Source organism: Ceratosolen solmsi, unplaced genomic scaffold, assembly GCF_000503995.2.
Source record: "Ceratosolen solmsi marchali unplaced genomic scaffold, CerSol_1.0 scaffold15, whole genome shotgun sequence".
NCBI classification, from domain to species: Eukaryota; Metazoa; Arthropoda; class Insecta; order Hymenoptera; family Agaonidae; genus Ceratosolen; species Ceratosolen solmsi.
Window position 1 is genome coordinate 3,864,766 of NW_011948434.1, and position 14,615 is coordinate 3,879,380.

The 14,615-nt window shown below is 27.4% G+C and overlaps 1 protein-coding gene across 1 annotated transcript in view; it reads left to right on the forward strand.

Moving 5' to 3' along the window:
• The first annotated feature begins 2,161 nt into the window (after positions 1-2,161).
• The window catches only part of LOC105364869 (adenylate cyclase type 10), a 17,647-nt gene continuing 5,193 nt past the window's right edge, over positions 2,162-14,615 (forward strand). The window contains 23 exon segments of the mRNA XM_011502899.1: positions 2,162-2,338; positions 2,422-2,556; positions 2,695-2,779; positions 2,851-3,027; positions 3,630-3,853; positions 4,641-4,722; positions 5,578-5,657; positions 5,728-5,864; positions 6,591-6,784; positions 7,856-7,962; positions 8,113-8,231; positions 8,694-8,829; positions 9,142-9,354; positions 9,546-9,752; positions 10,252-10,526; positions 10,889-11,172; positions 11,812-11,952; positions 12,703-12,855; positions 13,297-13,514; positions 13,750-13,903; positions 14,022-14,201; positions 14,280-14,392; positions 14,454-14,535. Of these exon segments, the coding sequence (XP_011501201.1) occupies positions 2,255-2,338; positions 2,422-2,556; positions 2,695-2,779; positions 2,851-3,027; positions 3,630-3,853; positions 4,641-4,722; positions 5,578-5,657; positions 5,728-5,864; positions 6,591-6,784; positions 7,856-7,962; positions 8,113-8,231; positions 8,694-8,829; positions 9,142-9,354; positions 9,546-9,752; positions 10,252-10,526; positions 10,889-11,172; positions 11,812-11,952; positions 12,703-12,855; positions 13,297-13,514; positions 13,750-13,903; positions 14,022-14,201; positions 14,280-14,392; positions 14,454-14,535 (3,580 nt within the window). The 5' untranslated portion in view covers positions 2,162-2,254.

Below are 14,615 nucleotides of genomic sequence, written 5' to 3' on the forward strand. Positions count from 1 at the left end.
TAATATCAAATATGTTGTAGTTAGTATTCGTTTATTATCGTTGCGTTATGCTGCACTTCCACTTGGCCTTTAACGTTGTACTTAAGTCACTTTGGATTGCTTTGAATTCTCAATAAAGTTCCCATTACTATTTATCTCTTCATACAACAAAGTCATACTTCATCTACTATACAATCAGTGTTAATTTTATTTTCTAGTCTATTCCATTAAATTTTATTATACTTATTGTCAAATATACAATCCACTGATAATATATTCATAGTACATTGTATTTTGTGTCTAAGTTAGAGCGCACAAAATTAGTTAATTTGTTAGAAAATGGATAAACCATCGATGATTTGGTAAGATTACATATCAGAGCTAATATATATTAATCATAATTATATAAAAATCATCGGACTAAATCGAACATAATTAAATTAATGATGTTAAATTAAAATTTTTAGACCTCATTAATTTTAATTTTAATTTTAATGAATTTGTGTGTTACGTAATTACATATTAAAAAAAAGAAAAAGAAAATAAAAAAAGACTTGTGAATTATTATAAGAAAATATTTATCCTCACGAGTCACGTTAATTGATTAAAGCCATATTTTACGCAATCATTTCTTATTTACAAAGAAATTCAAACTGTGATGCTCAATTGAAATATTAATTTCTTGTCTTAATTTATACTTATATCCGCAATTATTAATTATACATACATTTGTCATTTTTATTAGTTTCCAACAAAGTATATCAAATACGTTTACTACACCAATTTATAACACTCGTTTAGTTTTATAATAATAAATTATAGTTCATTGTGAAATCAGTCGATGTTTGATCTGCGAATTTTTAGTTTTAAGCTAATTAGCATACACGAGTATTTGACAATCAGTGCATACATAAAACTAGATTTAAATTAATATTGCGCATATAGACGTGATTGTGATTTATATATCGAAAATACATTAAAGCATCACCAATTCTATTTTTCCTTTTCTTTGACATTTTATACTCTCTTATGGCACTCGCTATATTCAAGATTGTTGTATACACAAATAAAATTATTCTACATAATGACAAATAAAGTTATATTTTTATAAGAAAAGTATTTAAAAATATGTTAATAAACTTGTCGTTTAAGCTCTACTTTCATTTTGAATTTGCCCTTCTTATAAGAAATATGGTATGTTTAAATTTGTTAAATATTTTTCTGCAATATTAACAATTATTTTTCTTTAATCATAATTAATAGCGAATATATTTAAGTGCTATATATATATATATATATATATATATATATATATATATAATTTATATCGCAAAATAGCAGAAATGTTTTTACTTACTGCACTTCATTTGTTTCGGAAATAATAGAATTAAATAGTACGATTATTAAATATATAATTATAAAATATGAATTTCCTCCTCTATAAATTTTATTTTCTTAATCTCTTTTAATATTATAGTAGGTTTTGTTATGTAAGGTTATAAAGGCAATTTAATGCAATCACTACATACCATTACGACTATCTTAGCGCAATTAAGCAGTTAATTCTACAATAAATTTCAGTGATTCACATGCTATGAAACTCTTGAAGTGAAAAATTATTAGATAATGATGTAAAGTTTTGAAATATTATGCTCTTTGTATAAATAACTTACTGTCTGTATTTTCAAATCACAAGTAATGTATTGGAATTTTCAGTACATAATATTTTACGGTACATTAAAGTTACGTTACAAAATTCCTAGGCTTGGCTTCTCTTTTCTCCACTGCTTATATTTATGTTCATAGACTTCTGTGAAACTTCAACCATTTCATTTTTAATATTTAGTTTCAATTGATAGATTATACGTTAACCGTGACATTTTTCTAACTGATCATCGCAATGAAAAGCTTAGAAATATAGTTAAAATAACTATTGAATTAGATCTCGTGATAATAGATTTGTTGCTCTACAGTTTTTCGAAATTGTCTTAAAAGAAAACAAAAAGGGCTGAAGAATTTACATTTCAGGTATAAGATTGCAATTAAATATTTTCATTATATTTGTAATTTTATTCCCGTTTGATTAACCTAGTTAATGTTTTTTATTAACAAGATTGAAAATATTCATTAATTTTTTAATTGACAGTCGCTGGCTATATTCACATTAAAATTAGCACAAACTTCTATTTCAAGTTATGCGTATGATTTTTCTAATCTAAACTGTTATCATATTAATTCTATAATACCTGCAATTAATTAGATAATAATAAGAGCTATGGAAGTTGGAAATAATTCGTCAATTCTCATGCCTGAATTTTTGGGCCCTGTTTTTAAAAAAGAAAACATTAATTTACAGCAGGTTAGAAGGAATCTTGATAATTTAAAAAAAAAATAAAATTTTTGTTAAAAAGTGTCATGTTAATAATAAATAATTTATATTAGGTTCTTATTAACAACAATCTATACATGCAATCAACAATTTTGGCGACATTTTTACCCGATGAGCTTATTGTTTTACTGCATGATAAAACGAATTATTTTGAGACTTATAAGGCTATAGTATTAATTTTAGATATATCTGGTTTGAATTTAATTATTGTATGTCTAATTTCTTGATAGATGAATTAGTATATTTTTATTGTGTAATTTTTATTAATTTTAGATTTAGTTTCTTGTTTCGATGAGTTTTATAACATTAAGAATTACGAAAGTTATAATTTATGTCAGATTTTAAATTTATACACGAGTGCTGTTGTTGAACAGATTTATATTCATGGAGGAGATGTCATACAATTTACAGGTTGTAACAACTTTTTCAAATTAGTATAATATGTTTTTTCATAATTTGTTAATATGATTCAACTTCAATAGATGAAATGATTTTGTCAATATGGAGAATGCATAAGAACACATTAATACAAGAACTTATGAATAAAACCATATGTTGCTGTTTTATTATACAAGATATTACAAAAAATTTTGAATGCAAAAGAAACATGAATTTCTTAAAACTTTCACAAAGTACAATATCATATAAAAAATTTACTCGTAACAATTCATAGCATAACAAATATTATTTTTTCTACTAAAACTTTTAATTTCTCCAAATATACTATTGTTTAATAGAGTATTTAAATTGATTAAATTTCATGATTTATTATATATATAATTATTATTTTATATACTTAAAAAATAATTATACATATAATGCAATTCAAGAGGCGGTTTATAAAAGTCGATACTTGGCAATTCTATTGCAAATTTTATTTTGATTTAATCATTATATTAAGTAAAGAATAACATGCGTGTTATTAATTGAGCTAAAAACCTATAAATTTGTCGTTATTTTTTTTTTTTTTTTTTTTTTTTTTTTTTTTTTTTTTTTTTTTTTTTTTATTGATTTCTAATGTATTTTCAACTGATAATGTTACACAAAAATCTTCCTATTTTACATCATTACAAAAATGTATTTAATTGTAAAATTTAAAATACATATTATAATATATATATATGTATAACGAATATAAATATTTTCATAAATTTAACAAAAAATTATATTATGTCAACGTCTGATGAATTATTGATCGATGACTTATTGATGAAACTAGTACTTCCATCGTTATTACAAATGATTAATCCTTCTACCTTAGCATTTATAAAAATTTCCATTTCTATTGGAAATGTAACTTTCACGATGATCGGCGATCGTCATGGTGATATTCTTCATTATATTATAACTGGTAACGCAGTGACATTGGCTAAAAAAGCCATTAATTTAAATACAGTCGATGGATTTATTATTCATCAGAGTGCAGCCAAGTATTGTATTTTATCTCATTACCTCCACGAGATCATAGATGACTATCACATTAAGGTATTTTTTGTACAATATTTTCATTACGATAATTAACTTTTTACGAGTTTTATTAGTTCAGTGTGTCGATTGAATATAATTTTGATATTTATTTCAATTATTATTTCACGTTATTTATATGACTACGATAAAAAAGAATATCTCTTAGATTTGAATTTTTATTTAACTTTGAAGCTAAATGTAATTTCATAGACACGATAAATTTTTTTATAAAAAACTAATTATTTCTCATTAGCATTATTGATTCAATAATTGCCCATTTGTTTTTTTTTTCACATTTTAAATTGTTTAAATTTGAAAACATTTTATCATGAAATTATAAAACAATAACAGATTGTTGAGAAATCTTTATAGAAATTTAATTTTTTTAAATTGAAATGAACCAAGAGCATGAAATCCCATGTGATTTACATAATGTAATTAGTGAGTTTTTCGTTATATTTATTATACAGCAAAAAAATATTTTATATTTCATAAATAAGTTATATAAATGATATAAAATTATCTTATAATTATTAAATTTATAATCTTCTTGAATATTTGTTGCATTCGACAATATTATTCAAATTGTACGAACTGTATGTCTGTAAATTTTTTCTCATACGTGCTTGTGTAATAAATAAATGTTTATAATATCGTAAATATTTATAATTTTATTTACTTTCGAACTAAAAGAGAGAGAAAATAAATTTCTTTTAATTTGATTAATTTTGTTATTTAGTTAAAATAAATTCTTTAATGTACATAATAATAATAAATATGTGATTTTATTTTATTATAATTTTAGATAATAAGCAAGTTAGATGAACAGAAATATTTTTATATATTTGCTAGCAAACAGCAAGTAAAAGTTAATTATGATGTTGGATGTAAAGAACATAATTCAAAATTATTTATCAATAAGAGAGCAGAAAAACATTTGAAAAACAGTATTTGTATTAACTCTTTTTTGTCTTTGAATAAGATGATAACGAAAAAGTTGTATAATGACAATTATCCCGATGTAACGTCTTGTAAGTATCAAACAGTATAGCGTTATCGAAAGTATTTTTCAATGAGATTAAAATAAATGATAATCCTTTTCAAAATTTTCATATGATATGTAGGAAATACTATTTGCCTTTAAATTCGAAGGTCTTGGAATATTTAAAATTAAAATTAATTAAGTAATTTATATTCGTATAAGAATAAACATATATATTTTTAATCTTAAGTAAAAAAGTGGGCCGACTAGTTTATAAAATTCAAGTTTCGTTGAGGATGAAATTTTTGCTATTATTCTTACATAGAGCATTAATAAAAATTTAATGTTATAAATCGAAAAATTATAAAGTATGAAATTCAAAATTCATTATTTTTTCATGTTAAAAATGTTTAATTGATTTTTCAAAAAAAAAAAAAAAAAAAAAAAAAAAAAAAAAATTCCTTTATTGACTTGTTTTTCATTCGTTAAATAAATCAATTATTTGAAAATCTAGAGTGACAAATTAAACAATGAAAATCAGCATTTATCGCAGAGATTTTACGAGTACAACTAGTCATGAATAATTACTATTACCTTCATTTCATAGATGTCGGAATAACAAATGTAATTGTTGACATTTTCGTACTCTCGTATACGTACATTATCTGATGTAATTTAAGGCATACATTGATCCTACACACAATGAAAAATATATGAATTCTAATTTTTATATAATTTGTTTTTTTTCATTTTTTGTCAGATCGTTCTATATTAAATACATACAAAGTAAAATCAAATGCAAATTTGAGAAGATTTGTGAATCAATCAGTACTTAAGCTGGTAAGTTGTTATTTATAATGTCATAGGTGTAGTTAATAAATTAACTTGTTTTGATTATTTTGATTTTTAGATTGATAAGGATAAATCTTTGAAAGAACTATATGAAATAAGAAATATAACTGTTGTCTTTATTAGAATTTCTTCATCAAAATCCGACATATCTGCACTTGTATCTCTAGCTGATAAATGTCATGCAATTATAATAAAGTACGTTTTATCAGTTATAGAATTTTTCTTTCATATCTTTTAAAATTTGAATGTTATTAATTTGAAATATTCTTTAGAATTATCGTTTATGTCAAACGAAATGTTTGACATTTTGTTTTAATTTACTCTTTTATGTATATGCATCTAACAGATCCAAAAGATTCAATAACGATAAGTTAAATTATATATTTTGTAACTAAAAAAATAATACTTAATTTAAAGAATGAACCGCCTAACAAATTAAGTAAAATTATCAATGTATACAGAAATATATATATATATATATATATATATTGTATATGATATTTCTTAATGTTTATTTTTTGTTTATTTTGAAGGTTATTTATCAGATAACTATTCGTAAATTCGCATATACTAAAGTTTTATCAGTACAATATAACTTGACATATTTATTCTTTAATTTTACGTTTGTTAATAAAACACAGTAGTTGTTATTTAACTATCCTCGATTTTACTTTCTACGGCATTATCATTTAATAAAAAAAAATTTTGCTTATTAAAAATTAATAAATTTATATATTTAAAGACATATATATTAAATCAAAGTAATTTCAAGTATTACTTCATATGATATACAAGGTAACTGTTTTTCAAGAGATCTTTTAAGTATAAATTATGAAATTTAAATAGAAAGACATATGCGAGTAATAATCAATAAAATGAAATATTTTATCATTAAAGAATTAAATATTTATATTTTTTCAGAGCTTGCAAAAATCTAGGATGCATTCAAGAAATAAGTATATGTGACAAAATTGTATTTTGCATTATATTTGGGATGTATACCTTTATAAAAGATTTAAATCATTGTCAATTTGCTGTTTTATGCGCTTGGGAGTTGTTCAATTTATTGAAAGTCATGACAGATATTGAAGAGGTTTCCGTGGGCGTTTCAACAGGTGAACTTTTATCTATTTACTAGCGTTCGGCTAAAATAGTTATGACTAAATAGATTCCACACATCACTCGCTTTATTTTTTTATCCTTAAGATTATTTAGTTTCCTTCGAAGAACTTATAATTGAGTAAGCGAATGATAAATCCTTAGTATAAAGGAATTAGATCGAATAAGAAAGTGATATTTTTGTATATTTATCTACCAGATGAGAGTGTGTGGATCGTTGAAAAATAATACGTATTTATAAATGAAGTAATACGTCAGTTAAAACAGTATTCAATCCATTAGGATTTTTCGGATAAACATTTAATTTCTCAATTAGAGCATAATTTTATTGCACGATATTTTTTAGTGCTATAAATGAAAATTATCATAAAATCTTGGGAGTACATATAATGTGTTAATTTATGAATATTAATCGATAAATCGATCGTTGGAAAGTAGTTATAAAGTGGGCAATTGATTATAAATTGATAAGTAGCTAAATCGATGTTGTCTTTATCACTGAAAAAATATGTTGTAATAATGTAGTAATCGATTATTATTATCGATTGATTTTTCTTTATGTTAAATTAAAGAGTCGAAGTATTCGAGTTATAGCTACAATAAAAAAAATAGAGTATATTAAGTAATTTTTATCCTTGGCTTATTAAATATCATATTGTATAAAGTATCAGACTGATGTATACTCAAAATAAATCACCGATAATCAATTGTACAAGTTGGGACAATTTTAATTCCCTCTTCGCTTTGCGCTTTTAAAGAGCATATACAGCTTTTGACAATTTAACACTTTAATTATATGTTATCAAATTTATTATTCATAATTTTAAAATTATATATAATTTTTATATAGTTTAGGAAATGTACAATATCGATAAATATTCATTTTGCAACATATTTACGTATTAATTTACTTATTATTATCATTTAATAATTTATATACCAAAAAAAAAAAAAAAAAAAAAAAAAAAAAAAAAAAAAAAAAAATTCTTTTCCCTTTCTATATACGATCGGAGTTAATATAGATTATAATATAGAGAGACGTTAATATAAAAAATTATATGTTTCAGGAATAGCACAGTGCATGGTTATTGGTAATATTTTACGGCGTCATTACACAACATTTGGTCCTCCCATGACAAAGGCTAAGAATATAATGCTTATGTCATCTAATACGGTATTAAATTAATGAGAAAAATATTATAGTTAAAATATGAATATAGTTCGAGCAAAAGTGAATTGAGATAGGAAAAACAAGAATTGAAAATTTCCGTTATATAATAATATTGTTTAGAAATAATCCAATGATATGTATCTTTTTAATTAGATTGAATGTGATTTGGATACTCTTTTGTACAGTGGTTTAAAAAGAAATAATTTCAAATGGTCAGGTATAATAAATTGCCGAGGATTTGAGAATGGAAGTTCTTTTACTTATATGCACATGTGAGTGAATACGCACGCATATAATACCTATAACCTAAAACTAATGCTCAATATTTATTTATGATGCAATAATTTAAAAGACCCGTGAGTAATTAATAAGTCTTGTAGATTTTTATAAGATAATGCGAGGGTAATATTTATTTTTAATATTTAATTTTTTTTTAATCAGATATTGCCTTAATAAAAAAAAAGAAGATGTGTAAGTTTTTTTTTTTTTAAATATTTAAAGACAATAATACGTAAAAGAAAGTCGTAAGGCGCATCTTTCTATTACAAATTCTTATAATAATTTATTTAATAATTTTATTTATATTTTTATACGTATTTTATGGCTACGTTTTTTTTTTTCTTTTTTTTTTTTGTATTTTGTTTTTAATCTTTTTATCATATATATATATATATATATATATATATATATATATTACAATATTTAAAGATATGGTAGAAATATATTTATTACAGGCTTGAGGATTTGAAATTCAATAATAAACAAAGTGCATATCCGTTGTTAAGCAGATTAGAAGAATTAGACATTTTTGATGATATATTAAACGATATTGGTCTATCGCACCGTCCGTATGCCGGTATCTTAATCGAGGTTTATATATTGATTATAAAATTAAATAAAGATGAACGATCAAAGCGTTTACCTCTTACGTACGTAAATTCGAAAGCTCGAGCGTGTGGCAATTTTGAGAAAATATTTATTATTCATTGCTACACGAGCGTATACTTTTATATCAATACATTTATGCACTTTATTTAAATAAAAGAATATTTTTAAACGAATATTCTCCGTCTCGGGTAAAGTATCTCATTATTATACAAATTTTTTATGTTAATTTAATATTGCTGTTAACGTTATATAAGAAAATTGTCATTTCGCGTTGATGTAAAGTATAAGCGTAAGCTGAATTATAATCCATCAGAATGTTAAAATCATAGGCACAATAATAATGGCCGTGCTTTTCTTACACAGGGACAAACTAGAATTGGAAAGTCTCGGATTTTGGATGCTTTCAATTTGTTCGCTAAAGATAAGCAAATAAACGTCGTGAAGCTCATACTTCATCCATCATTTACCGTGAAATCATACGTAGTAATTTACAAGATCCTCGAGCAGGTAAGTAATGTTGCCATTTATTCGACGCGATAATTTCAATTCACCATTACTCGATCGCTTCAGCCGCTCGCCTATTAAGAATAATTCTGCCTTACCTACGGAGAGTAAGCGCGGCTTGTAAAATTGCACTCACGCCCGCTTGTATCGTTTAATGCGTGTCCGTGAAAGCTTTTCTTATTCGTTTACATTAGATTTTCGAAATACAAGACTGCAAAACGATAGACGAGATCGAAAGGAATCTTATTCAAAAGTTGAGTCCAATATTGAAGCGGAACGAGCTCTGTTATTTAAACAGGATTATGAGGATGCAGTTTAAGCTTTCTAAAAAGTTCATCTCCGAGTCCGACTGGCATCGTCACTACAATACCCTGAAAATCTTCGGGAAGATTTTGAAAAAAGTTGAGCTATCTATAAATTTTCTTTCAACCCAATCGCGATTATGTTTGTTGGGACGTTGGATATTCGCATGGGAAAGCAGCGCTTTTACATCACCGACACCACCGGTATCTTTAAAATATTCATCACGTCAATTGCAAAGCAACCGATCTACGTGTTTAGCTCGATAGATTTATCCGAGAATAATGAGTCGACGACGATATTATACCTACGCCTAGTTGATATTACATCCATTGCACAATATCCATTCAAAATACAGTCCAATAATTAGCTTTTTCAATATTTTCAGTAGTGAATAATATTTTTATCGTAACTTCCGTAATATAATGTTAATCGAGTGTCAATAATCAGCAACGAATCTCCATTATTCCACATATAAAGATTCATTAGTAAATAAAATCATTTGAATTTTCATCGTGAGTTAGCCGAACGAACGGGCCATTCATTTGCATTAACATATCGGCTTTAAAAGTTTCTAACGCTCCTGCGTATTGTTCACAGTACAGTGGAAAACTGTGTATCCTACTCGATGACGTCCAGTACATGGATTACATGTCGTGGAAGTACTTGACGCACGCGCTATATAACAAGAACATCGCTCTAGCAATGACAATTCACGAACCGCTTTCGTGGCAAGACTTGTCGAAAGTCGAGATAGATATCTATAATGATAAGCGTCTGCTACGGCACACCTTAACTGGATTGCAGCTTAATTATCTGCCCGCTTTGATATGCCAATTTTTGAACGTTCATGGCATTGCCATTAAAATATACGAGTAACTATGTATTTTGTATTATAAGAATTTCACCGGAGCCCCCTCCCGAACCCTGATTTACACGAGCTGGATTTTTCATAGAGCCAATTAACTTTGTCGTTCGTTGCAATTTTCACAATTGCAATGTGCGTTCGTCGTGGCAACGGGAGACGTACGATGTAGCCATTCCCTATTAAATTCCTGCCCGAGCCGTCGAATGTGCTGCACATACGTAGCATTTAAAAGCTTATTTGACCTCTCCAATCCTCTCCACCTCTTCCCATAATTATCAATTATCAATTCGCAACTATTACTCTCAAACGTTTACACTCCCGACTCGCAATACCTTGCTCTTTCCCACAAATAATCACTTATTATTCCAGATTTTTCAGAGATTATAATATACAAAGTCCCGGATGGATCGAATTATTCTTAACGCTAATGATTTTATATGGTGCAATAAATTTCGTCAAATTTGCGCCGTACGACACGGCCAGTAGGAGCTTTATTTTTCCCGAATCAATTTTTACTACCAGGATTTCGCCCGACTTGTTTCCGGAAGAGGTCACGTCTTCCGGACCATGGTACAAAAGAAATTCCGTCATAGTTTGCTATGCAAATAATAATTTCGGCATTGCCAAATCACTGAAGGAGTGGAATATCAAAGGTAAAAATATTTGTAACATTGCACACACGATAACGTATCGTTAACCATAATTGTCCATTAAAATATATTATTGGCCACACATGCTCGTCTCAATGACAATGCTCATAATAATAATTATTAATTAATAACGACGACGGAGTTCTTCGCTCTAAGGCATACCGAATTTTTTCAATCTTAATCTTTTTAAAGGACACGTAAAAGTTGATAATAGGGAGGAAAAGTGTAAAAATGCAAATAATCAACGTGCATTATCAAGATAACAAATCTCGGCACTTAAGCGAATGCAGAAAATGGCCAAACACAAATAGCGCACGCGCGCACAATCTAGCTATCCGAAATTGATAAGGACCAAGCCGAAGCTTAAAATCATCCACTTTAAGCGCGTGCGCTAAATATAAGTTCATATACCTTGCGCAGCTGTCTTACGTCTGTACACAGACGAATAAATAAAAAAGTATATTATTCGCGTATGCGCATAATAGAAAAAGTACGCAAATAGACACTTCGCTTAACGATCCGCGAGGCAAACGTGCCTTTACCCGACAATGCCTCGCGCACGCCGCAGAGTTACTTAACATTTATGGGAGCTATTTAAGATATTTATTTACCGAGTACAATTCGTTAAATTTTCATCCGCAGCTCTTGTATTGGAAATTTATACGAGGCTCACCAGTTACGAGCAGGACATTGTTAAATGCGCGGCGGTGATCGGCAAGGTGTTCACTCGCAGCATGTTGGAACGAATAATTCCCAATCACCAGTCGTGGAAAACGGAAGAAGGTAATGCAACGTTGTACGGTCTAGGAAAATGTCTTTGCACATGCGCGCCTCGATCACACACCAGGCGATTATCGACAATTTTGCAAAAAAGTTTGCAAAAGTTCGTTATCGAGATATGCGCGTTGCGAGGAGATAATTTTACACTTTGATTAATGAAATTCTAATAATGGGTCTGGTTCGTTAATTTCTCTCCAGTTCTCTTACCGGCAAATACATTGTTACTTTCTATTATAAAAATTACATCTTTCCTTCGTATACATATATAGCGTAATGTGTTGCCTCTTACCTGCTACTCGACTGTATATTCTATGAACATGAATTGTGCGAATTCAATGTTCCCTTACTTATATATATATATATATATATATAGACAGACAAATACATAAATGCATATTGTCTTTATGTGTATGTGTGTAGCGGTAAAAGAGGGCAATTGTTATTTGATTTCGTTTTGACGCAATTACATCCTGCTGGGACATTTTAATAAATACATCCTGCTGCACGAATGCGTGTAAATTTGTGCAAAATCCTTGTTTAATAATTATATGGAAATTTCTTATTGTGCAACCGTGAAAGATACAAATTATTCAAAAGTATTTCTGGATAAACGTAACTACTCATAAGATAATGATTTAAGAACAATTAGTCATGCGAGAAACGTAAAATTACGCGTCGACAATTAAAAATAAGCTTCCGGTCTTTCTAAGATACACGAAAATCTATTTAAGATTAAGCCCGTGCAAATTGCAGCCATAGAAAATCTGATACGATTACGAATTTTCGAATGTGCCGCGCTGCAGAGGTGCAGCTATAAGGTCACTGACCTCAGCAACTGCTCCTTCGAGCAAAGGAGTACTTTCTCGGATATGCATCACTTGGTACGGTGCTGGTGTCACTCGCACTGTAAGGAGCCTTACATTACATACATTATTATCTATATCTACTTTCTAGACAGTAGACCACGATTATAAACTCACTTTTTTTTTTTACTCGATCCCATTATTCGAATACTCGCTTACTCAATCTTATGTATTTTTTCTCTCCTTAAAGTCTATTCTTTGTTAATTATTGTTTATGTTAAATCATTAATATCAATATTAATAAATTACGTTATTGTGAGTTGCATTATAATGGCGCAACTCTAATATATATATATAAACTATTAAAAATGATTACATGCTTTAGTGCCTCATTTTATTTATATATTTATATAAGGCTGTCGCTAATACGCTAATAACATTCTTATAATGAATTTCAATTCATTATTATTTTAATTCGATAATCTTAAGTGTCAAAATAAATGTAAAAAATTAAATAACACTTTATTAATCTTTACGATTGAAGCGAATTCGTTAACGCAACACTATTTGTCATCGTATGCTCACTGTCGCATCTTAGAGTTCAAAGCCTCGATCTTTCATAGTATTATATACACTTCCTTAACGGAAAACGAGAGAAAAAGGTTTCATCTAGAGCTTGTAGAAATCTATGTGAAGGATGCCAGAAAATGCATAGCTTGCGGTGGAGGATCCTTTTTGAAGGTTCCAGGAAACAACGAATTGGTAAGGTGTAATACTGTAGTACTGTAGCACCAAAATAACTTGCCCATCTAACGCCTAATTGTTCATGCATCATGCACTTTCCAAATTTTTTTGATATTTAACAATTTTTTCCTAATTTTTCTTCTAGTATCATAATAATTAATAATAATAATAATTAATAATAATAATAATAATAATAATAATAATAATAAATTATTAAAAAACATTTTTTTTTTTTAAAATTATTATTATTTAGAACACTCGAACATCCTATCTGATAGATGAAAGGAACGAAGTAGTTAATATGGAAAATAGTAATGATATCGAGACAGATCCGAATATAAATAATAACAAGGATCCAATTGAAATTTCCAATGTACCCATATCGATTGTAGCTGACGAAGGTTCTCGTATGGATTTATTATCACGTTCTTTTGTTACAATGACATTTTTAAAATAAATACCTAAAAGCGCGAATATTCTCTGTTAATGCATTTTTTTCAAATCAACTTTATAATTATAAATTAGATAAACAACAAATAACTCAGTCAATATGCAGGCGATTTAAAATTCATCCAATAACATTCAAGCATGACAATCGGATATTAAATCTAAACAATTTTCGTGAAATAGATTTTCGGAATTGCTTTTGTCTCAATGTTATCGAGCAAATTTTTTCGAAACTCGAGCATCACATTATAAATATCGGTAAGCTATTTATGAATGGCAATAATAATTCTATCATTCGAATTATATGTTTTAAAAATTGGAAAATCTCCGTAATAGACGACAACAAGAAAGTAATATATTTTATGCTGGAATACGTTGCCGCCCTAATTCAATTCGGCCAACCGGATTACGCACTCCAATTGTTGGCTGTAGCAATGGAACGAAACGACGTATGCGCCATAATAACATTGCTCTATTTATTATTTATAAAACACCGTCTATTCGTTTTAGTGTGTTAATATTTATGACGCTTGGATAAACTCGGGGCTGTACAGTAAAATAATTACGAAAAGTATAATACTTTCCTTAAAAGGTATTATTATCATTATTATTATTATTATTATTATTATTATTATTATTATTATTATTTTTACATTTGTCTAATGATCATCA